Here is a 27,024-nt window from a genome sequence, read left to right as displayed (position 1 = left end):
TACGAGGCTGGGGCAGAGTTTGCAAACGGCGTCCAATGAGATCCCACACGTGTTCGATTGGTGAGAGATCCGGAGAGTACGCTGGCCACGGAAGCATCTGTACACCTCGTAGAGCCTGTTGGGAGATGCGAGCAGTGTGTGGGCGGGCATTATCCTGCTGAAACAGAGCATTGGGCAGCCCCTGAAGGTACGGGAGTGCCACCGACCGCAGCACATGCTGCACGTAGCGGTAGGCATTTAACGTGCCTTGAATACGCACTAGAGGTGACGTGGAATCATACGCAATAGCGCCCCAAACCATGATGCCGCGTTGTCTAGCGGTAGGGCGCTCCACAGTTACTGCCGGATTTGACCTTTCTCTACGCCGACGCCACACTCGTCTGCGGTGCCTATCACTGACAGAACAGAAGCGTGACTCATCGGAGAACACGACGTTCCGCCATTCCCTCATCCAAGTCGCTCTAGCCCGGCACCATGCCAGGCGTGCACGTCTATGCTGTGGAGTCAATGGTAGTCTTCTGAGCGGACGCCGGGAGTGCAGGCTTCCTTCAACCAATCGACGGGAAATTGTTCTGGTCGATATTGGAACAGCCAGGGTGTCTTGCACATGCTGAAGAATGGCGGTTGACGTGGCGTGCGGGGCTGCCACCGCTTGGCGGCGGATGCGCCGATCCTCGCGTGCTGACGTCACTCGGGCTGCGCCTGTACCCCTCGCACGTGCCACATGTCCCTGCGCCAACCATCTTCGCCACAGGCGCTGCACCGTGGACACATCCCTATGGGTATCGGCTGCGATTTGACGAAGCGACCAACCTGCCCTTCTCAGCCCGATCACCATACCCCTCGTAAAGTCGTCTGTCTGCTGGAAATGCCTCCGTTGACGGCGGCCTGGCATTCTTAGCTATACACGTGTCCTGTGGCACACGACAACACGTTCTACAATGACTGTCGGCTGAGAAATCACGGTACGAAGTGGGCCATTCGCCAACGCCGTGTCCCATTTATCGTTCGCTACGTGCGCAGCACAGCGGCGCATTTCACATCATGAGCATACCTCAGTGACGTCAGTCTACCTTGCAATTGGCATAAAGTTCTGACCACTCCTTCTTGGTGTTGCATTTGCTCTGTCAGTCAGTGTATTTACGCGTTGCCATATAGACATAATGCACACGATTCCAAGTACCATTGAGACTGCTATCATCAGCCTAGTGAACCCGCAAACTGTACATTCAACAGTAATCTCGATCACTTTAGATATTTTCTTTTTCACCTCTTTTTCAACCCGACCCCGCGTCCTATGCCTATGGAGGCTGAACATGGAATTAAATGGCATCCAGAGTGTCACACCTCATCTCAGCGACCCTGAAAACTATGTATATATTCGACACTAGTATAGGTCATTGTCAATGATTTTCACATGTCAATCTCCACTAAACCCCAACCACAGGGGTGCTAGCGGTGTCTTACCCCCACAGTATTTTTCTCCAGATAGTAATAAGTCATACCAATTTTGGTTGAAATTACGGATTTGCCTGTAGTCGTCGTCAATTTTAATCGCTTAACTTTGCCAATATCTTTACGTAAATATGTTGCTCCTTAACTGTGTTCAACCCGCTAAGTACAGGCTAGAGTAAGCCTTTGCCTGCTATTATTGGAGTGGTCATTTAGTGATTTGATTTTAAGGTCACTCAAAGTTGACTGTACTTACAAACCTATGTTTTCCGTAGTTTCTCCATTTTCACACCAGGCAAATGCTGGGACTGTACCTTAATTAAGGCCACGGCCACTTCCTTTCCCACTTCTAGCACTTTTCTATCCCATCGTCGCCATAAGAACTATCTGTATCGGTGCGACTTAAAAGCCAATTGTAAGAAACCTATCAATGCCTGATGATCCACCGGCAGGTAATTCCGGAGATAATAAAATGAAAATTAAGCACGTAGGTCCAGTAGAATGGACGGACGGATTGGACAAAGCCGCTTTTAGTACAATTTTTAAATATTTATATAATAACAATAATAATAATAATAATAATAATAATAATAATAATAATAATAATAATAATAATAATAATAATAATAATAATAAATGTAATAAGCAATATCAATCCTCCTCCAACCATAATCAATGACATTGCTGTACCGTACCTTAAAAATGTAACTAATCTTGGAATCTCAATCAATGAGAATCTGACCTAGAATGAACACGTAACAAATGTATGTAGAAAGGTTCATGCAGCTCTATATCCCCTGAAACGTCACAAGAATTCTTGTCCTCTAAAACTTAAATTAAAATTAATCCAAGCACTACTATTCCCAATTTTAGTCTACTGTGATACGATACTAGTCAATCTAAATGCTGAACAAGCTTTGAGACTTCAGCGAGCACAAAACCCTTGTATACGATATGCCTTCCAACTGCGACATGACGCTCATGTTACACCATATTTCAAAACATTGGGATGGCTACGCATAAATGAACGAAGAAATTTTCACTTAATGATACTTGTTTACCAAGTGCTCTCGACGAACGCTCCTACTTATCTCTTTTCTAATTTTTGTTTCCTTTCCTCATTCCATGAAACTAGTACCCGTTCTGGTTCCCTACTTGAAATTCCACTAAGTCGAACGAAATCCTGCAATCGTTTCTTCTTAGTTACTGCATCGAGACTCTGCAATACACTCGCAATGGACATTCGGCACCTTACTTCGTCTCATAAATTCAAATCTGCCTGCCGAAAGTTTTTCCTGGGAACATAAAACTGAGTTGTGTGAATGGGTTTATTTTATTTATTATTATTATTATTATTATTATTATTATTATTATTATTATTATTATTATTATTATTATTATAATTTTTATTATTATTTTGATTAGTATTGTATTAGTAATGTCACACTAATTGCTGTACTGAAATGTAGGCTTAACTTAGTCTTAGAATTGTACGTAGTATTACTTCTTTTTAGAATTTCTATGTCTTGCTTTTATGTTTACATTTTTAAATTTTATTGTTTATAGCGTTAAGTGTAAGAGAGGGCCGTGAGCACTAACTTCGCCACAAATGTAAGTCAGGAATAAATAATAATAATAATAATAATAATAATAATAATAATAATAATAATAATAATAATAATACTTCTGAAAATCGGCGTGAATTATTATGCTGCGAGATATGGCAGATTGGCATTAAAATTCTAAACATCTACCAGTAGCATTTTATTGAATTCTGTCAACATTCATTTCAATATGTACGTATGGCGATCCTCAAAAGATGCAGGAGAAAATACATAATTAGTCTACTGTTTTAGTTTGAAAAAGTGGACCTTTGGCATGAAAATGAGGAGCAGAACTGCGGTGTTGGTTAGCTGGCTGCGCGTGAAGTAGGCCAGGTAGCTGTAGTCAGGGTGGAGGGTCGCGTGGAACAGGATGCGCAGCACGTAGAAGATGCCGCTGACAGACGCTTCTACGGCGATGGCGAGACACAAGAAGCGACGCTCCTGGAACTGTGTCGTGGCATTACGACACGCGTAGCTTAAGTGGATGCCGAACACCAAGATCAGGATCTCGCCTGAAACATGAATATTAATGTGAGTTTTGGGGAAAAGAAATATACATTGCCCGGATGTTTATGACACGTCGTATATGTTCATTTATATTCTTTCCATGGACAATACAAGTTAAACGTGATGTTATCTATTGTGACTAAGATTATCCAATTTTCACGGGTCATATAAGGCCATAGTTTTTGGCTTTTTTGAGTTTTTCCTTTTCCGGAAATTTTTCATATTATGGTCATATTTACCCGTGAATTTTCGTATTTTTGATGTATTTTTTAATTACATTTTCGCATACCTGCTTACAGTCGTCTCAAAGACGAATTTTTCACATCTTCTAATTGTTGTCTGTAATTTCTTGCAATTATTTTTTCTTAGAAATATATATTTATGTGAATTAGGAGGGTAAGCTGTGTAGAAAGCGACAGAAAGATAAGCCTCAATTGAACTCTAATGATATGACGTATTTCAGTTATTCCCAAAGAACATCCTGCGATGTTGAGCGGTCTTTTCTCCGTTACAAGTCAATGTTACGTGAAAACAGAACACCGTTACTGTTTGAAAACTTTAAAATGTAACTTGCTATTGTAATTCTTTCTGTTCGCCCATCACAATGTAACATTTATTTCATTCTGTGCAGAGTCAAGAGTTATCTCTGGACTGAGTAATTAAATAAATGCAAAATATAATAACAAAAATAATATTATTATTTATTTATTATATTATTGAATGTGCTAGATTTTAAAAGTATATTTTCAGTATAATGTTAATTTTAACAGCGGCAAGATTTTGAAGATTTTGAAAATGTAACCAAAAGAATTTAAAATCATATTTATTGTCATACATTGATACTTTTTAGGTCATGTATGTTTGCATATTTTTAACATTTTTAGGTCATAAACATTCGGGCCCTACTGATGATATTCTAAATACTCTACATTTAATATTTCCACGTATGGAGGGAGGCATGTGAAAGCTATTTTATTGCCAACTTTGTATCAAGATGATCGTGGTAAAAGCAGCTTCTGACAGATAAACAGGTGAACGAAGATAAAAGTGGTGGTGGTGATGACGGTAGGGGCGGATGTTGTTGAATGTAATTTTTATTCCTTTCAATAGAACGTTGCTGAGTAGTATAGAAATTAACTCTGCAATTTAACGAACGCGATTTTATTTTGCATTTCTTTACATGTTTTGTGACGGAGCTCGATAGCTGACGGTCGCTTAAGTGCCGCTACTATCCAGTATTCAGGAGATACTGGGTTCGAACCCCACTGTCGGCATCCCTGAAGATAGTTTTCCGTGGTTTCCCATTTTCACACCAGGCAAATACTGGGGCTGCACCTTAATTAAGGCCACGGCCGCCTCCTTCTCACTCCTAGCCCTTTCCTGTCCCATCGTCGCTATAAGACCTATCTGTGTCGGTGCGACGTAAAGCAACTTGTAAGAAAGTACATGTTTTGCTGATTTGGGTTGATCAGTCAATATTTAATCTTTCAGGAAGGTTTTAGCTCAATATACGGGTTGAAGCCGAACGCCACCGACAAACTTACGAAGATTGTTCAGGTATACCTTCTGAGTATATTGGTATAAATAAATGACGTATTCGCTACTGTACACATATTTAACTTGAGTCACAATGTATCTGTTTCCAGATCTGGAGTGTCTTAGTGTTTACAACCTTAATGGCGTCCCTGTGGTGATACATGTGAATTTCGAAGTTGGTAATCAGTTGGTTAATACTAAATCAGTACTGTGTTCGTGACAATTTTAACGCTTCTAGCTATTTAAGGGGATTATTTTACCATGGAAAAGTTGTATGTTCAGTCTTCAGCACGAAGGCTGGTTGGATCCTCAACAGCTCCACTATCAGCTGTCATAGATGGCCCAGGCATCACTGAAGAGGCGTACTAGGGAAATGAGCAGAGATGTAGTTTAGCGTTGCTTTCCTCACCGAGCCAGAAGTTGCTATTACATATCTGTCTACCAAGCCCACTGAAATGCATGCACCAGCCGACCCTATGAACAACATTTTCACACCATTCATAACAGGGACTGTCTGCATAAGGAATGGCATTACTAGCATCGCTCATACCTCAATCACTTCCATATTGTCAAAGGCAAGGATAACATTGAGACAGATCAATGAAAGTAACATAATTGTTCTAGCCCATACCAAAAGATATAGTGCACTGTAAACACTAGGTCTTATCAGAAAAAGATCGCGAAGTACGGTAGTTATAGAAATGCAAAGAAGCAAAGAAGCGTTCTTCTGAAAGACCTTGCTCATTCCACGTTAAGAAAACAGTATTGTTCTTTTTTTTTTTTTTGCTAGTTGCTTTACGTCACACTGACACAGATAGGTCTTATGGCGACGACGGGACAGGAAGGGGCTAGTGGGGAGTGGGAAGGAAGCGGTCTTGGCCTTAATTAAGGTGCAGCCCCAGCATTTGCGTGGTGTGAAAATGGGAAACCAGAGAAAACTATCTTCAGGGCTGCCGACAGTGGGGTTCGAACCCACTCTCTCCCGAATACTGGATACTGGCCACGCTTAAGCGACTGCAGCTATCGAGCTCGGTAGTATTGTTCTTATGGACTTACAAGGAGTGAACACACCCCCTCTGAGACACGCATAATTCCTCGTGATCAAGGAATATGATACTGTACTTTGTAATGTATTATGAAATACAGATAAAAAGGATGAGGTAACTTTGCCCGTGAGTTATTAAAAGAACTACATAACATTTTCTTTTTCATAAATATATTCGTAGGGAGGAAGCACAATGACAGGAACAGCCATCGCTTCGTTGCCTTCCTTCATTTTCCTTCTTCTGTGTTGCTCTAGTACAAGCCTCGTGTAGTCCCTTACTCTGTGAATCGCCGGCAGCTCACTTCTGTAGTGAAGTCGTCTAGAGTATTTATTTGTTGCGTGTTTGCTTTTAGGCTTTAAATTAGTGCGTACCTGTCTTTTAGTTTAGTGAGAGTTGGTTCTACATTGCATAGTATTTGTGTGTGTTCTATTATTTTAGCACTGTACATCAGTTGTTACTGAAGGTTTCGGTGTTGAGGTGTGCAGCGATACGTCATGGCGTAACTTTTACTGATAAAAACACTTTCATGTTCTTTATTTGTGCTTGTTTTTTTATTTAGCTGTTCTTCCTCAAGCGCATTTTAATTTTACCACTACTGTACTTTACGACCGCGTTTAAGTTTTACTACCGACTTTGTGAGCGATACGACAGCACAGTAGTACCCTGCGTTGCTTGCGGAAATTTATTAAATTCAATTAAATGCATCCCTCATCCCTCGAGCCCATAAAATAGTTTTTTATTTATTTTCTGCCCCAATTTGCCTTACACTTTAATGCTAAAGTTTTTTTATGTGCCGTAGTTTACCTCTTATTCTGTACAAACCAAAAATAGCCACTGTAAAATCTCCGCCCCCTTTAGTTCATAAAAGTAATTTTGCGCTTTAGTTTCTTCCGATTTTTATCTTGAATTAAATACTGAATTTCACACATTATTGTGCCGCCGTTTTCCCGTGATGGCGTTGAGCATATCCGTTCGATATAGCAACCCTGTTGTCGTAAGAGCAATACTGTTTTCTTAACATGGAATGAACTATAGTTGGATTTTTTTGCTATTTGATTTACGTTGCACCGACACAGATATGTCTTATGGCGACGATGGGATAGGAAAGGCCTAGGAATGGCAAGGACGCGGCCATGGCCTTAATTAAGGTACAGCCCCAGCATTTGCCTGGTGTGAAAATGGTAAACCACGGAAATAGTTGGATTTTAAACTCCTAAATCTTTCATTGATGTTTCATCACTCTTTACATATTCAGTATTCTCCTTTCTGTAAAATGATACTTGTGCTTCAAATTTTTTGATTAATGGTCCAAACTTGGTGCAAAATTTAACAGATATATAGTGAATAAAAATTGCCGTAGATGTTGTTGTAATCAGTATTTCAATGGCTCCTAATTTGTAAATTCAAATTATACTGATTTTTAAGATAGACGTTCATTTACTTGAAATATTGTAGCGACTTATGTAATATTAATACATAACAAACCCAGACAAATTTGAATGAGTACATGTACTGGGAGTCAGTCGACAAAATATGACCCTAAGGAATTTTGTTGCGTAAGGAACATTTTAAGTAAAGTTTATTAACAACATTTCACATCTGAAACACAAATTATAAAATAGCTTTAAAAATCACTAATGGATAGGCCAGGAGCTAGTAACATCACTATCCAGAGCAAGCTAGATACACTAGATGTCCTGGGATAATATAACACAGATGATGTTGCAGTGCAGATAAAACTTACCTGTCTCCGTGACGTAATCCCACCAGAGGGCTTTACAGGCTAAGAACTGCAGTCCTTCGTGAGTGCGGCCCTGAGCGAGGATACTGTAGTTCTCCTGGATAAAGTTGAGGTTCGAGGCGGTCCAGGCTGCCATGTAACCCAGAACCACCAGCACCATACCGAGTAGATATTTGAGCAGGTCTTTGTCTCGTACAACCCAGCGGTGGGCTTTCCGAGTGCGGAACTCGATCAGGATTCTGTTATGAACAAGAAGAGAATACAGAATACAAGAGAACCTACTGAGAGTACCAAAGTGGGTAATATTTGGGCACCATTATGCTTTGTGAAGACAAAAAGTAATGACAATGAGCTATCATCCTTTCTGAATAATAAAAAGAATATATAGTTATGGTGTGTTGGAGAGGAAATAGTGTGTTTATTCCATTACTGTGAAATATTTGTGTAGTATAGTACCGTATCTGTGGTCTCTGCAGTAACTCTCTTACTAGAATTCTGTTGTAGTAATTCGGGTAGACATAACTACAGTTAAGAATTGTGTAATTCTTGTGTATTATTCTCTGTTTCCAGTTATTAACAGCAATTTTCATCCTGTTAGGGTGTTGTAGGAATAAAAAATCGTACAATTAAGTAGTATTGTAGTGTAGTAGTAGCCTATATTAATTAACATATTGTCGTGTGATCTTTGTGAACTATCCTAGACAATATTTTTCTTTTCATTTTTATTTTGCACAGAATAAGTTATCTTATTTTTTCTTTTCTTTTCATTATTCAGTAAAGAATGGCTAAGGAGTGCAAGTGTTGCGGGCAGCGGGCAAACTCGACAAGCGGCATCCCAACTCTACCATGGAGTAGAAAGCTACGTGTCTGAAAGCGTCCAAACGTTCAGCAGGAAATATTTCAACGCCATCGCGATCGCTTTGGTGTGTGAGAGCTTTTAAAGTGCATATACGGTCGTATCAAAATGTTCCCAGACTAGTTCTGTAGTACGCGAGCAGCTAACATCACACGTTTCAGCTATCAACTATAGTGACCTTCCCTTGATAAGGCAGTGAGTGTGACAGGAGACATCACTGTGTTGATATCGGGAGTTGTTATACTGGTGTTTTTGTGCATGTGTGTGATAGTGTCGTAGACAGAAAGGTGGAACAACGAGCCAACGTGAAATTTTGTGTTCAACTGAGTAAATCGGCCACAGAGATATTGGATATTCTTCGGCAAGCATGCGGGGACAAGGCAATGATTCTTACGCAATGTTGAGAGTGCCTTAGGCACTTGACATGTGGAAGAACGTCCCTTGAAGATGAGGAACAATTTGAAAGACCTTCCACGAGCATCGCACCTAAAAATGCCGAATGAATTTGGGTATTTGTGCGTGAAGATCGTCCGAGGACGATCAACGACATTGTAGACATTGTTGGGCTGTTGTATGGTCCAGTGCAGACAATTCTAATGAACTCAACATATGGCATATTGCTTACAAGATTTTCTCTGATTGCTGACCCTCGAACAGAGGGAACATCGCGTCACAGTCCGCCAGTCTCCGTGAGCGTGTCGGGGATGATCCACCCTTCACGTCCAGGATCATCACCGGGGACGAGACTTGGGTCTACGGGTGCGATCCTGGACAAAGCGTGAGTCGTTGCAGTAGAAGAGCCTAACATCTCCACAACCGAAGAATGCGAGAATGAACGAAGATTAGGTTCATTATTTTATTGGCATCCGTATCATTCTTCGTTAATCCCCCACCCAGAGCTACACCATCAACATATCATTTTACTGTGACGTTTTGGTGAGTTTGAAGGCGCGTCCAAACTTGCAACAGAACCTCGTAACGTAGTCGCGTCGCACTCCTATCTGGACGGTACCGCGCAACTCAGTCGCGTAACCTTAGCCCGCAACATGAACCATACGGAACTAGGTTCGCTGCGTTTCACTGCTTGTCGGTTTTCCACATCACATCAAAGAACTCCGCGCGCGGAATTTTCAGCAAGCTTGCACGTACACAGAACCTCGGTGCGCAACACGCAGCTTGATCAGTAAACATGGAGTGGACCGAGTGGAACACACTGCATTTTATTAAAATGTACAGAGGTAAGGAAATTCTGTGGCTGGCTGGTTTCCCAGGCATTTCAACAAAATTTTAAGGAATGTTGCTTAGGAGGCGCTAGTGACGGAACTCAACACAATGGCCTAGGAATGCCGGAAGAAAATGACGTCTTTGCTTTCTTTATTCCGAAGGCAGAAAGTAAAAATAAAGAAGAGCATGGGAACAGGGTCAGGTGTGTATAAATAATATTATATAATACTACGTCAGATTGTAGGTGACATTCTGGTCAAATATTTTAATGCCCATTAACTGTCTGAAACTCCATGTCAGCCAGCAAATTTCCACCACCATGTGTAGTCCTACATGTATATATAACTGAGTTTGTCACCATCGTCTGTATTTTCGTCTCGGTTTTCTTGCATAATGGAAATAAATATAGGCTGCTCCATGTGTGAAAGCTGTACCAGCTCAGTTGGTTTACCTCGCAACCGCGATGCATACCATTGCCCCATATTACCTTTACATTCAGAGTTGGGCGTGCCCGTCTGTACCTACCTTGACATTCGGCAAACGGCCTGATCTGTGGCGCACGAAGGATTGGATTCTCCTGGACGACAGTGCATCCTGTCACCGAGCACTCCCCGTTCATAAGTTTCTCACCAAACGCAACATATTGTCACTTCTTCACCCAGGTTTAGCTCCTGCCTGAAACGACGCTTTTGAAATACAAACTTTCTGCGAAACACGTCGTAGAGATTTATTTGAAGAAAGCGCAAGCGATGCGCTGATTTCGTCAATTTTTCTCTCCAACTCTTCTTTTCGGCTTAGGAATTTTCACATTCAGTGATCCAATTGTTTTGGTTGTATTGATAATAAGCCTAACAGTTTCTCTTCTTGGAACTGGAGCGCCAGGAAATTTCTGCTGAAATTATATACACACCTTTCTAGACTAATTCTCTTTGATGTGAATTTTTGAACTTCTGACTCTCAAAACTTGTATTTTTGCGAGTTCGCCTCTAATATCCACAATGCCTCGTATATGTTTCGCTTAGCATAGTGTAATTCTTTGCGGCTTGTGATCAACTACAATATATAAAACTGGAGAGTGACTAACTTCCTCCAATAAAATCATTGAGGGTGCCAGTCTCCAGTTCAATTCCGGGGAAAGAGTGAAACGTACTTGAATTCCATCCGTCCAAGAAGTCGTTCCCTGTAGGGTATAGTGTTCCTAAATAAAGCGGGGTGTAATAACAGTACCTGTATAGTTTCAGAATAATGGCCCCATAGCAGATGACGAAGCCCAGTTCCCGGCACCAGGGCTCCAGAAGACACAGCTCAACAGAAGGATCGAAGAATCGAACAACTACCTGAAAAGAGGGAAAATCAATTATATTTTCTGGAATGCTCCTGGCTAAGTCAGGGGTACAACAAGGTATTACTTTCCAATAAAGGCTTTCACGAGTGCATAACATAAATCACATCATTTCTGAGTTATTAGGCCCCGTGCGTGTGCAGAGTTTCGCCGAGAACGGCCTTGAAAGCCATTATTGGCATTGCACCTCTGTGGGGAGAACAATGTTTTGATAATGGAAAATTGTTTCTCCTTTAGCAGTTATTAATCCTTATTTGTTAACTTGGCGGGGTTGTTAAATAGCCTGGGTGGCGGATGCAGAGGACGATTTGGCCTACAAGTGGTCACGGCTGGTCCGTTGTCCGACAGCACTTCATTCCGACCAATCAATCGAGCATAGGAGGGGTGGTCACGGTTACACCGCGGCTCTACGCTGGTCGCTACCGTCTGCTGTCCAAAGAATGGTTTTCTGTACTTTTCCATTCTCTTGCACTACAGGTAAGGCGAATGTCGGGACAGTTCCTAGTATAGGCCGCGCCCGCCAATCATCTCACCTTCTCCACACATCTCCTTCTTCGATGCAAATCTACTGCCCTGAGAGACGGGGAGCCTCCATGGCTTAGCTGGCAGCGCGCCGGCCTCTCACCGCTGGGTTCCATGGTTCGAATCCCGATCATTTCATGTGAGATTTGTGCTGCACAAAGCGGGGGATGACAGTTTTTACTCCGGTTTCTCTGTCATCTTTCATTCCAGCAAACACTCTAATATAATTTCATTTCATTTGTCAGTTACTAATTATTGCCCCAAGGGAGTGCGACAGGCTTCGGCAGCCGGCGCAATTCCTACCCTCGCCGGTAGATGGGGGTTCATTCATTCCGTTCCTGACTCGATCACATGACTGGAAACAGGCTGAGGATATTATTATTATTATTATTATTATTATTATTATTATTATTATTATTATTATTATTATTATTATTATTATTATTATTTTCTTCTTTCTTAATCTGTTTACCCTCCAGTGTTGGTTTCTCCCACGGACTCAGCGAGGGATCCCACCTCTACCGTCTCAAGGGCAGTGTCCTGGAGCGTGACACCTTGGGTCTGGGGATAAAACTGGGGAGGAGGAACGGTACCTCGCCAAGCTGCCTTACCTGCTATGCTCAACAGGGGACCTGTGGGGGGGGGGAGGATGGGAAGGTTGGAAGGGATAGACAAGGAAGCGGCCGTGGCCTTAAGTTAGGTACATTCCGGTATTTGCCTGGAGGAGAAGTGGGAAACCACGGAAAACCACTTCGAGGATGGCTGAGGTGGGAATCGAAGTATAAGTAGTAGTAGTAGTAGTAGTAGTAGTAGTAGTAGTAGTAGTAGTAGTAGTAGTAGACAGACAGACTGGACCTAGCAGAGTGGCTTCAGCTCACCAGCTCTGCGGGAGTCGGTGGGCTGGTCCTATCTCGGCTGTCTTGAGAATGTTTTTCCGTGGTTTTCCATTCTCCTCACTAAGGTGAATGCCGAGACAATTCCGTTTATGGGCTACAGCTGATTCCCTCTCACCTTTTTCGCACCTCAAATCACCGCAACACATCTCCTGGCCTGAGAGATGGAGTCACCCTCCAGGAGGCCCGCCGTACCTCATTAGGGTCAGCAATGAAAACATTTTTGGTAGTAACAGTAAATAGACAGGCTGCCAACGATATGCAGTACCTCGGAAAGGAATGCCAGTCCAACTGACGAGCCCAAATGGCACGCGAAACACTGCACACGTACCGGACCTAATAACCCAAAACTGCTGTGATTTTTAAGGTATTACTTGATTACATTTTTAGTCTGATTCGTTTATTTCTAATCCGTTTACCCTTAAGGGTTGGTTTTTCTCTCCATCTCGGTAAGGGATCTCACCTCTACTGCCTCAAGGGCAGTGTTCTGGAGCGTGAGACATTCGGTCGGGGATACTGTAACGTGGATAAGTGAAACTGTACTTATTGGAACATATTTGACTTGTGTACTGGGATATTATTTCCGTTTTATTGTCCATTGTTTGGTGTGCATATTGTATTGGTGCATTCTGTCGTACTAATTATTTAAATTTAAATGTGTGATATCTAATTATTGCGTCGTGGCTGAGATGAAGTCTATTGGCCCCTTGAAAAATCAATACTGGCGCGCATGCGCTCAACGCGTCTTCTTCATTGAGCGTATGTTCCTCTCTGCACTCGCTGTCTGTCTGGGATCCAACATGGATGTGTGTAAGCTTGTGTCCGAGAGGACGCGTTCTGTAGTTGGCGAAATGGAGTGTGATACTCCAGGATAAACTAATATTTAAGGCCATGCCTTAATTTCTACATGTAGTTTGAATCATTTGATTTCATTTTCTTTTCTTCTTTTTCCTTCGGTGTGGGTAGTAGTGATAAAGGTTAATATTTGCATACGGCTGTGTGCCGATCTTCAAGTGAGTGCTATGTGAAGGTTTAGATTACCTTTTCTAATATTCAACTTGGCTGATGTCAACAATCTCAAATTATTATATATTTGGAACTGGAACTCTACTATCCGTTGGTTTATTCATGAAGATTATACCTTAAATTGACTCAACAAAGAAAACCGTTATGGAATCTATTCAAGTAATTTATGACGCCGTGGGAAGAAAGTAACGTTAATGTGTAACTACCTAAGAAGGACTTTCCGGCAACGATTTTCTGCACTTGATTTTGTGTGAATATTCTTCACAACCGAAACATTGTTTAGTATGCATCAATTCGTAACTCCTGTGTGTTAAAAAAAATCTGAAACCATGTTATGTGAAAGTAATTATATTATTAATGGGGTAACTGAGGTAATTTAGAATCGCGGCATATGGGCCAAGTATAAAGGTTATCCTGTAAGTTTTTTTATTTATTTGTGATTCTTGCTTGTGTTTAATATTTACTCCTGATTTTTGGGGTATCTTCTTATTATGGTGTATTTTATTCTATCAATATTTGTCTATGCTTGTAATGGGATCGTTCTTCTTTTTCTGGTGTTGGGTGTTTAGATTTTACCTCATATGTGCATCATGCCGCTTCCAAGGACACCTCACATTAAATTCAATAACCACGATTTTGCCGTCTGTTAAATTTAATGTTTATGTGCAATGAAATTTAAATTATACAATCTGTTATTATTATTATTATTATTATTATTATTATTATTATTATTATTATTATTATTATTATTATTATTATTGTACCGGGCGGTACACCTCCACGCCGCTAATTGAAAAATTGCGCCAGGTGAAACTCCTCTGCTGGAGGAAGTCTGAACTTTATCTACGCTGTTAATTCTTTACCTTCTCAGAAGATGTCACCACGTGGAAAATTTTGAGTTTTTGAACTGTGTCATTTTTGATGTGTTTTTGTTTCGCTTGAAGTAAGAAGTGTAAACTTTCTCTCCTAGAGGACACTACTGAAGATCAACAATAGTGCACCCTAGTGCGGAGTCAAAGAACTATTTTGTTGGAGAAATTTTTATTTCAAATGTTTGTTTCTTGTTAAATTTCCTTCTGTTATTGTTTAAGTTGGCTGTATACCCCTCTTTTTCCCCTTGTTTTAGGTTTATCCAATCCCGAATTTCTTTTAGTAATCTCCGACCAATCCGATGTATTTTCCCCCAACTTGGATATGTTTCTGTACCCTAGCCAATAAAATTATTGTGGGCGGGTGTTTTCATTCCCCTAACGCCTAGAACCTTCCGCGAGAGGATATAAACTGCTGATTTTTGGGTCTCTGCGCCACTTCTGTTCCATCTTTCAGTGTATTAAGTACATAGCAGGGGGCGGGAAGCGCCTCTTTCTTCGGCAGCGGTCAACAACAAGGTAATGGCCGATTTATAACTTCTTTCTTTGCTAGCTCAGCAGTTTAACTTTCGGGGCGGGTTCTAAGCGTTCAACCATGTAACCTTTTCCTAAAATGTAACTACTCTTTTCATATATTCTCTTTTAAAGCTTCATACTGGGATAGAGAGTGCTAACCCTCTCGAGTTCCCACTCATATTGTTGTGAGGTGAACTTAGTTTTCTCAACCTATTCTTCGTTAACGTAAAACAATTGTTCTCTTCTTAAGTCACCTCTTTAGTATGGGATTAGCCCTTGTATTTACGGCCTAGGGCCAAGTAGGTCTTAAGCAAAGTGTATTGGGAGTGCAAGTTCGCCTCCTCTCAAATTGTATTTTAGAGGTCATGCATTAACCTTCTTGTCATTTAACAGACCTCAGTAGGTTGGGTATTTTACCCCTGTGTATATGTCCTTGGAGGACAGCTTAAAGGTGGAGTTCGGAGTGGCCTATGATAGGCTTGTATTTTAGGGGGAAGTTGCCCTTTCTTGAAAATTGTGTTTCTGCCTCAAGGAGGCTTTTTGGGTGTAATTGGAAGCAAATGTTTCTGGCATGTTTGGGGGTTTTCGGCCCCTTTGTTGTATGGTGTTCATTGTAAGGTTGGGCTCATTGCTCAAGAATTATGTTTCTGACTTTTGAAGCCCCAAATGGGGTACCTATGTAAATGTATTTTTCAATCGTGTTTCGGCTACTAAGTACCTGTTCTATTTGTTGTTACCTAATTTTGAAAAGAAAATATAACCTTGTTAAATTTTAAAATTAATCTCACTTTAGTAGCTTGAGACCTATTCACCACCCAGCACCTTCTTTCATGCATAACTACCACAAAAATACGGTAACAATTATTATTATTATTATTATTATTATTATTATTATTATTATTATTATTATTATTATTATTATTATTATTATCATCCGTATCACCGCGGTTAGTAGAGAGTTGAAATTTGATCCTCTTAATTCTTAAATTTTGTTTTCTTAAACGCTCACCTGAACTATCCACATCGGTGTTTTGTTTTCTTCCTTTCCATTTTTACTTGCGTAATTTCTCGTTTGTGTACGCTTTTGTTATGCCGGCCTTGCCTGTTGTTAATAGTAGCTTGGCTTGGAAAGTAGCATTACAGTTCGTGTGTGATTTTGTTGTGCAGTTTTGGTGGAACACTCATATTTTTCCTTAATATTTTGTGATTGTATCGGGGAATATTTTACTATGATTTTATATTTAATCATTTAATTTGAAGTTTTAGTTGATTTGATATTAATTTCAATTCTGGTCGCATTTTGAGTTGCAGAGTTCATGTGACCGTGTTACCGTGATTGCCGTTTAAACGTTTTATGGTGTAGGTCAGTTAGGTTGAAACAAATTTCAACTTTTGTTAAACAGATTTATTAAATTAATTTAAATTTAATTATCAGAAGGAAACTATAGTTACTGGCTAGTATTAGATTTCTTTGAGAATTGTTCATCAATTATTATTTTCTTTAAATTTTGGTAAACTCAAAAAAGAATTTAAACTTCTTCCAATTTTAATTTTTTGTAATTTAAATTTATTTTTTATTAAATGTTTTTCCACCTTAAGAAGGTCTTGGTCTTATCATTTGGTAAACTGACCATGAACAGCAATTTGTCAAGTGTACAACTTTGTCTTTGATCCTGGCCTTTTACCTCTAAATAATTCTGGGTCTCTTCCACATTTTATTTATGTAGCTTTCTGCATCCAAGGTAAGTAGAATTTGTTTCTTGTTCTTTAATTTGGTTGTTTGGACCGTGTTCGTTTTGAGTGTCCTTGGGAAGAAGGACAAGTACCTCTCACAGGCTGCCTCACCTACTATGCTGAACAGGGACCTTGCGGATGACAGAATGATGGGAAGGGATAGCTAAGTAAGAGGGAAGAAAGTGATCATGGACTTTTAGTTAGGTACCATCCCGGCATTTTCTGGAGAAGTGGGAAACCATGGAAAACCACTTCGAGGATGGCCGAGGTGGGAATCGAACCCTCCCTACTCAGTTGACTTACCGAGGCTGAGTGGACCCCGTTCCAGTCCATTATCGTGTCAGAGCCAAGAATCGAACCCGGCTCTCCCAACGTGGTAGCTAATCACATTAACCACTACACCACTGAGGCGGACTAGTCTGTTTCCTTCAAGTTTAAAATTAATATTATCTTTTGCACATCTAATAGAAAATAAGTCTAGAATTGAAAATTTAGATATCTCTGGAACTAATCCGTGTACAGCATGTAGTAACACATTGTTTCTACAGCGTCCAGCTCCATGGCTAAATGGCTAGCGTGCTGGCCTTTGGTTACAGGGGTCTCGGATTCGATTCTCAGCAGGGTCCGGAATTTTAACGATAATCAGAGGTTGAGGCTGAGTGTACGTGTTCTCTTCATCGTCATTTCATGCTCATCACGACGTGCAGGTTAGTTCACAAAGACCTCCATCTGGCGAGCCGAACTTGTCCTCGAACACACCTGGCACTGAAAGCTATAGCCTACGCCATTTCATTTCTGCAGCGATCATCTTGCAAAGCAACGCTTTATGTTGTTTGTCGTTTAAATGGACCTAACAACTGAGGTCATCGGCCCAACGCATTATGTAAACATCAAAACGTTAATGTACAGATATAGAGTAGGTAATTATTGGGATCCTGAAGTGAAATAAATAAAACCATCGTTTGAGAGACAATTCATATTTTGTCCCTGTTGCTAAATATCTTGGTGTACAAAGCACCATTTTGTTCTTCCAGGCCTTTTTTTTTCTGTTACCTGGACATATCTGCTTTTTATACCTGACGAACTATTACCATCTTAGGTAACTTGGCTCCTATATAGGTATATTAATCTACTTGTTTCAATGATACCCATTATTAGTATTATTACGGGGCGAGTTGGCCGTGCGGTTAGGGGCGTGCAGCTCTGAGCTTGCATTCGGTAGATAGTGGGTTCGAACCCCACTGGCGGGAGCCCTTAAGATTGATTTCCTTGGTTTCCCATTTTTATACCAGGCAAATGCTTGGCCTGTACGTTAATTAAGACCACGGACGATTTCTTCCCACTCCTATCCCAGCGTTGCCATACGACCTATCTGTGTCGGTCGGCGTAAAGCCAATTTTAAAGAACCTCTGGAAAATCTGTATAATTAAATAAAATACGAGTTTTGCCTGTAAATTGCTCAGAATTTAAAACAATTGTATTGCTATATCAGTCGTGTCCACAGTAACAAGGAAATGCACTTTTTAATTTTCCGTAATTTCTGTTTGTCTGTCTGTCGGTCTGTCTGTCTGTACACATATCACGAGAAAACGGCTGAAGAGAATTTAATGAAAATGGGCATGTAAAGCGGGGGATGAAGTCGCTACAATCTAGGCCATAAATCATTTTATTCACGCTGAAGTTATTTGTTGTGATGTGCTGTGTGTCTTCTTCTGCCCTTCATCTCCGATAGATGGGATTATTGCTGCGTACCGAGTATAACAGCCTGTCTGAATATTGGCAGGAAGTAGCTGGGGGGGGGGGGTTTACAACTTTTTTTTTTACAATTGGGTTTACGTCACACCGGCACAGATAGGTCTTATGGGACAATGGGACAGGAAAGGGCTAGGAATAGAAAGGAATCTATCTGCTGTCGCCTCTATTAAGGTACAGCCCCAGCATTTGCCTGGTGTGAAAATGGGAAGCCACGGAAAACCATCTTCAGGGCTTCCGACAGTGGGGTTCGAACCCACTATCTCCTGAATACTGGATACTGGCCGCACTTAAGCGACTGCAGCTATCGAGCTCGGTGTTGGGGGTTTAGATCTCTCTCTTCTTTAGCATGGCATTCCTCTGGTTCATAAATTTTCTGATGCTAGTGGTACGTAACACATTAGTTCATCATAGTATTCGAGCTATTCCATCCTTGCTCTGAGGCGCTGATTGGAATGAGCAGTGTGCACATTTAGCGGAATAATGGCAGATGAGTGTTCACAGCTGTTTGCGGCCTGGCTATTCATGCACTGGAACTTTGCACTGTTAGATCGACACCGTAGTACTGTTCTATGTGCTGTTTTACATTTATCGAGTATTTCATATGATAACGTTGCTTTTAATCGCTACATCCCTACTGACGTCATTGTAATGACCTATGTTGACTTGAGTTGGGAAAATCACATTCTGAGGGTTCCGTAGCGAAGCACGGATACATCAGCTAGTAGTTAGTAAGTTTAATTGTAATGTTTAATGTTGTAATATGGAGAAGAATGCATGTATCAAAACACATTTTGGATTACAGTAAACGATCACTCCCTCTTCAGATTCAGGTGAACCGAAACAGGGGGATGGGAGTGTTTCTATTCTATTCTTCTACCGAGGGAAACGAACGTCAAGGCACCACTGTTTCGAAACTAAGGATTAGCAATGGTACAACAGGTAAATGATAATACCACGATAAGAGTTTTACCACGGTTTCGCAACGTCTGATATTATTATCGAGAATGGTGCACTCGGGCATTAATCATTTATGACACGCACCTATCTACGTATGCAGTAAAACACTACTATTGTGGCATATATTTTCCTTATAATTTTTTTTTTTATAGTATTTATTTATGAACAAACAGGCTTTCCGCCCCATTACATGTTCACAAAGCAATAAGACACCATATTAATAATTATAATAAAAAAAATAATAAAAAATAATAATAAAATAATGATAATAATAATATAATAATAATAATAATAATAATAAAAAATCATAATAAAATAATGATAATAATAATATAATAATAATAATAATAATAATAATAATAATAATAATAATAATAACTAAATACATAATAATATAATAATGATAATAGAGATAATAGGAATAAATAATAACAAAAATGATAACAATTCTGTAGCAGTCCTCGGCTCGAGGATCCAGCCGACTCATCACTTGTCCTTATGCCTACAGCAACTTTCGTCACATTCATTTTCCCTGACATACTCCCGATCAATACCAAAACATCGACAGTCAGCACTTACATTCTAACCAGCCATAACACAAACAAAAGTCCTCCACGTTCACAACAATAAATAACACAATCCTAACCCAGCAGAAAATCATAATAACTTACAATCGAATTTCAACACTGGTCTCCCTCCACACTTACCTTAAATACCACTTTTATTTCAATGCATTTCTACCTCTCATGTTGCAACTAGTCCATTATTTAGCCATGCTTGATCTCATTTTAAAACCCAAGCCATGCTCAGCATTACATTTGCTATCGCAACCACCACTCATTACGTGTCCTTGTGGATTCAGCACATACGTCATCTTCATTGTCCTCTAACTTACTCTCTGTCCATACCATAACAACCAACATTCCTCAATTGCCCTTCAATCCATCATACACTACATTTACCAACCCGCACTTAATACAATCATCTCTCCAACTCCAAAAGTTTCAGCAATAAATTAAACCATCTCATTACCAAACCATCTTCGCCTATACCAACACTTCTCCCACACCACATTTTGTTTCAATCGATAAATCTAAAATAATTCAGCAATAAATAAACCATCTACATACAAACTCCCGGATTCAGATACCACCTCTTACCCACAATTTCCATTCCAGATCCACCTCATATACCTTCCACAATACACCACTGAATCTAAATTTACAACATCTCAGATTTACCAAATAACACCGCTTAACACCGCTTCTCCCCATATTTCCACCATAGTCCTCAATAGCTGCGACCATTTTATACCACCACTTCTCCAACACCTCATTTCAGCAATATGACACATCTTAACTTAATCGTATCTAGATACCAGGCCATCTTCACCTCAAAATACCAAACACTCATATACCATCTCTTCACCAACACCACATTCCAATCTCTACCATCCAAAACTCTTGTCCCTCTTAACACTCACTTAGTTAGCATTAAATAACCTCCTACCAAACCAAAAGCTAATACATCTACCCTTCAATACCAACACATCGCTTCATATACCACCTCTCAATCTCATACCACACTATCATGCTATCCTCTCTCTTATATACATCAACAATAAATATACCACTTCCCCATTGCCACATTTCAGTCTTCACAAATAATTCACCTAATAAATTTACAGTGAATAACAATTACTGACATATCATAAAACTTACCAATCAGCGTCAACTCCAAATATCACAATAAATATATCACTTCACCCTTACCACGTCTCAGCCTTCACAAATTATTTACCCTATTTCAGTCTTCACAAATAGTTACCATCATAACCTAATAAAATTACAATGAATAACAATTACTGACATATCATAAAACAAACAGACCATGCCATCCTGTCCTCTTATCCAACTCCCCTAACTAAATACTCAGTCCCTATATACACTAAACCATTAAAATTTTAACCTACTATCTCCTTCCCTTATACAGCTAACTATTCTACCCCCCTATTCCCCTGCCCACCCTCTAACTCACTCTCCTTCATTTTACTCTCGCAGGCCTTTTTTGTCGCACAAAAATACCTGTTCAATTCACCCCCTTTTTCCCATTGTTTAAGAATCCATCTCAGTATTGCGTTCTCATCCCCTCTCCCCAGTATTTCCCGATGCTCGGCACTCAATAATCCATGTCTTAACCCCCTCGTTCCCTCACAGTCTCTTAGCAAGTGAAACTCATCATTCACATCTCCACAAAGTACACACCTTGTCTTATCCCTGCCCTGTAACCAGCCCTTATTCCTTGGCAGACCTAAAAGCCACCACATCATCCCATATCGATTTGACCTATCGACGTATCTAATATTCAACCCTGCTATCTCCTCTATTTTCGTCAAAACAATCAGCGAATTTCTTAGTCTGCTTTCCCCCAATAATTTCTGCCTATGGATATCCCTAATTCTCCTTTCCAGTATTTTCATCCCTCTCACTTCTGTCTTTGACCAAACCTCCCCCCACAGGTGCCCTAATCCTATCCTCTCTAAATATCCTTTCATTTTTTCTAACCATCCACCCTTATACATGCTCTTAAATTGCTGTACATATGCAGCCTGTAAAACTCTCCCACCTTCCTGTCTTTTTAAATTCATCCAATATCTAACTATTCTTTTCACACCCTCTGATTCCAAATCCTCCCCACACATTAATTCCGCCCCTACATTTGCTGTACACCTCGGTAAGCCCATCACTAACTTAGCAAAACTACTAACAATCTTTCTTAGTTCCTCTCTTTTTTCATCCAGCCCCCAAACTTCTGCCCCGTATAATACCCTCCCCACTATTACCGACCTGAACACGAGTCTCAGTGTTTTGTAACTGATCCCCGGGAACTTGAGTATCAAATTTCTGACTGAGGCTAAGGCTGCCAAGCCTCTATATTTCATTCTTTTGATCTGGTCACTCCAAGTTCCTTTATCATTAAAAATAACTCCTAGATATTCTAGCTTCCTTACCTGTTCCAATCTTTCTCCCTGTATTACCCAATTCCCTTCCATCTTTCTTCTTTTGTTCACCTGTACTATCAATATTTTAGACTTATTTACATTAATTTTCAATCCCCATTTCCTCGCAAATAGCATCACTGACTCTAAGGCCCTATTCATCGCCCCTGAAGTTAACGTCATCAATAACACATCATCCGCAAATATCAGTCCTGGCACTTCCAAACCATTAATTACCGGTACAGCCCAATTTCCTGCCCCAAACCCCTCTAGAATATCGTTTATAAATAAAATAAACAGTATGGGCGATAACTTGCAACCTTGTTTTAAACCCACCTTGGACTCTAATGGTCCACTCATTCTCCCTTCTCCCAATTTTACACAAAACCTGACGTCCCTGTATATTCCTTCCACTGCCCTCAACATCTTCTCCGAAATCCCTAGCCTACCTAATTTCTCTCGTAGGGCCTCTCTATTTACCTTATCAAAAGCTTTCTCAAAATCTATTGCTGCTACATAAACCGTACTTCTATTCATATTCTTATACTTTTCTAAAATAGTCTTTACTATCATTATATTATCCACTGTTCTTTTCTTTTTCCTAAATCCCCCTTGGTAATCTGTCAAAATTCCATTTTCTTCCGCCCACCCACTTATTCTGTTCGCTAGCACCCCAGTATATATTTTACTCAGAGAATCCAACAGAGATATACCCCTATAACTGTTCACATCGTTCCTACTACCCTTTCCCTTGTATATAGGGCATATGATTCCTGTTTCCCATTCCCTAGGGTAATTTCCTCCCTCGAATATCCTATTGAATAGTTTCACCATGCCCTCTATCATTATCTCATTTTTACTAATTTCCTTCCAAAACTTATTATTTATACCATTACACCCCCCGGCCGACTTCGCTCTGGCTCTGCTTATCACTCCCCGGATTTCCTCTCTTGTGATTTCTTTATCCAAGTCATAAATTGCCACTCCCCTATTACTCCAAATTACTTCTTCTCCCGAACCTCTCCATCTATCACCCCCCTTTTTTCCTAGTAATTCCTCGAAGTGCCTGACCCATTGCACTTCCTCAATACTCGTTCTCTCCATATTCCTTCCACCCTTAATAATTCTATTAATCTTATCCCAGACTCTCTCAAAATTGTTAGTCTTGCAGTCATTATTTATGGCTTCCATTTGTTCCTCTAACCACGTCTTTTTTGTCTCAGAAATTTTCTTTTTATACTCCTTCCTCAATCTACAGAAAAACTCCCTTTCTTGGCTTCCACCTTTCCTTCTATATTCTCCTAAAGCGTCCATCACCCTCCTCCGCAATCCTTCACACTCCCTATTAAACCATTCTTCTCCCTCTTTCTTATTTCCTTTTCTAGCTTTCACCTTCTGCGCTATCATCTTTATTGGATGTAGCAACAATTCCAAGGCTTTATCAGTATCATTCTCTTCTAACGCCCCTTCCCACCCATATTTCAGAAGATGTAACTCCTCCTTTACTACCCTATTCCAATCCCGGCCCACCTTCTCTGTCCATTTGTACTTATTATAACCCCTCCCTCGTTTATCCTTTGTCTCATTTTCCTTCATTGTACGCTTCTCTACCTCTCTTTTCAGCATAACCCTCACCGGGAAATGGTGTGACTCAATCCAATCTCCTATTTCCATACTTACAACTTCCTCAATCATCCCTTCCGAGCTCAGAACCATATCTATCACACTACCCCCTTTCTCCGTAACATATGTCAATTTCCCCGTCCTGTCACCCTCTATCCACCCATTCAGAATATACAAGTTTCCCACAGCACACATCTCTAGGAGCTTCTCTCCATAACTATTTGTAATTTTGTCCTCACTCCTTCTGCTTTCTAACAAACACATTCCATCCTCCCTACTATAAATTGGGCTCTGTTCTCCTATTCTCGCGTTCCAATCCCCAAATAACAACATATCCTCCTCCCCTGGATACATTCCCCTTATCCTACCAATATCCACCAATAACTCTTCAAAAAAATATTTATTTGCATATTCTGAATTACTAGGATGGCAGTAAACAAAAGCTAGATTTATTTTCTTCCTCCGTCCCTCTCTCTCTCTCCCAAATTCAATCTCAGCCATATGGTTTCCATCATATCGGTCTCTATATCCTCTACTCTTTCACTAATTTCTTCCCTAATTAGAACTATCATCCCTCCTGGTGCTCGTCCCTTATTCCTCTCTTTTCTTCTATATTTATATTTTATCTCAAACCCCTTCCATGCAATCTCCCTCCCTGATTCCAACCACGTCTCTAAGAGTGCCACAACATCGAAACTTTCAATTATTTCCCTAACTTTCTTGTTTCCTAATTTGCTCCTTACTCCTTCAATATTCACACATCCTATCTTCCAAAATTGTTATAACTTTCCCTCCCTCCCTTCTAGGTCTCCCACTCTATTCTTACTTCTAGTATTTATCGACCTCTCTCCCTCTGTATCCTCCATCCCTTTACGTACTTTTCCCCATATGTCTTTTAAGCTCTTACTCCTGACTTTACTCATAAGTTTTTTACCTTCTTGTCGATCTGTCTCCTCTTGACCTTTCTTTTTCGCTACACCACTGCACCCTGCACTCACCTCTTCTTGCTGCTCACCCCCCACTCTCCCCCTCACTATTTTGGACTTCTGAATCCATCTCCCTTTGTCCTTTCTTACTCACTGCACCACTACACTCTCCTCTCCCAGTTTCTTGCGGTCCACTCTCACCGTCCACTTCACTATCTTGGTCTTCTGTCTCCCGGCTGCACTGCCCATTCTCTTCCGAGATGCCCTGCTCTCCTGCCACGTCCCTCCTCCTCTTCTTTTCTTCTTTCTTCTTCCCATCTTGCCTTGACCTCTCACCACTCTCAACCCTCTCGTTTTCGTCCATTTCCTTTAGCTTAGAAACTGAATGAACTCTGACCCATCGCCCGTTCGTCACCTCCAACCTCAGACCTCTTATTCGGGCCTTTAGCCCCTGGTTCCTCGCTCTCCAAAGGTGCCTATTCAAGATCTTCGCGTTTTCACTTCCTTCTCTTCCCATGTCTCCTTTCACCCCTATTTTCCGCCCTTGTAAATTCTTGCTGTTTCTTAACACAGAATCTGCCATTAGGGTTGAGAACAATGTAACCCTAATTGGCCTCCGACCTTTGATTCTACCAACTCTCTCTACATCATCAATGTCTACCTCACTAAAGTTTACCTTCATAACATCACGTATAGCTTCCACCACCTTAAATATCAGCTCAATCTTGCTCTCTCTCGCCCCTTCCTCAATTCCATATAAAAATATGGCTTTTTTCAATCTCTCCTGCCTGTACCCCTCCGCTTCTTTCTTCATCTTCATCACCTCGTCTTTCAGATGCTTCACTTCCCCTCTCAATAACTCGATTTCTTTCTCGTTATTGACCACTCTCCTGCTCGATTCCTCTGTCTTCGTTTCAAGCCATTTCTTCATGTTCCCTATCTCCCTTCTCTGCTCCTCCATCATGTCCTTTATTTCCTGCACCTTATCCCATTGACACTTTTCCTGCATCACTTCACTTACGACCACCCTGAGTGCGGCCAAATCCTCCGTGCTATATTTTCCACTGGTATTTGGGCCTGGGTTTACTTCCACCCCCCCAATAACCAGTAACACTGCTATCACTGTCACCACCAGCACCGCTTCACTCATTTTCAATCCGTTCGTCACCAATCCATTCCTGACCTCCTTCTTCTGCCTTGCCTGCCATTTCCCAATAGCGGCCCGGTACTGTTCAATGCCAACCATGTTTACAGCACGCACTTCGCTACGCAACCTCTCTCCTCGACTGCTCGAGCTAGACTGTGATTTTCCTTATAAGCATAGCAACCTTGTGTATTTACACAATCCTTTCTGTAGTATATCCGGCCCCACGGTGCAGGGGTAGCGTTCATGTCCCGGGTTCGATTACCGGCCAGGTCAGGGAATTTTACCTAGATCTGAGGGCTGGTTTGATGGTCACTCAGCTCTATGTTATTATAATTGGGAAGGAATCTTAAGCTAGGGCTACACTTGAGTGATTTCAAGATGCGTTACTGCGTGTTTTTCACGCCGCTGGACGACAGGACGCGTGGCCACACTTGCGTGCTTGGACGGCGATATTTTATTAGTGTGTTGTATACTGAGAAGTGAAACTCCGTCGTTGCTTTACGTGCTGTGTTGGCTGCTCGTTGTCGTCGTGAAAGAAAATATTGGATTCATCCTATAATAAGTGAGAGATCATCAATTGGACAACTAGTACTCGTACACAATAAACTAAAAGTCAACCAAGAGAATATTTTTGAGTATTACAGAATGCCCGTGATGTCATTTGAAATACTTTTTGTGTTTGTTGAAAAATGATATGAGTAAAATAAACACAAACAACAGAGCGCCCGTTACTGATAATCATGCATCTCC

General features: G+C 40.7%; 1 protein-coding gene across 1 annotated transcript in view; it reads right to left on the bottom strand.

The window, feature by feature from the left end:
- smog (G-protein coupled receptor 158 smog) overlaps nucleotides 1-27,024 on the bottom strand; it is a 414,899-nt gene that overhangs the window by 46,341 nt on the left and 341,534 nt on the right. The window contains exons 6-8 of the mRNA XM_068228547.1: nucleotides 11,194-11,303; nucleotides 7,890-8,125; nucleotides 3,324-3,568 (exon numbers count right to left, since the gene is read on the bottom strand). Of these exons, the coding sequence (XP_068084648.1) occupies nucleotides 3,324-3,568; nucleotides 7,890-8,125; nucleotides 11,194-11,303 (591 nt within the window). The remainder of the gene's footprint in view (nucleotides 1-3,323; nucleotides 3,569-7,889; nucleotides 8,126-11,193; nucleotides 11,304-27,024) is intronic.

Source organism: Anabrus simplex, chromosome 7 (assembly GCF_040414725.1).
Source record: "Anabrus simplex isolate iqAnaSimp1 chromosome 7, ASM4041472v1, whole genome shotgun sequence".
NCBI lineage: Eukaryota > Metazoa > Arthropoda > Insecta > Orthoptera > Tettigoniidae > Anabrus > Anabrus simplex.
Note: the sequence above shows the minus strand (reverse complement) of the source record. Positions and strands in the feature narration are given on the sequence as shown.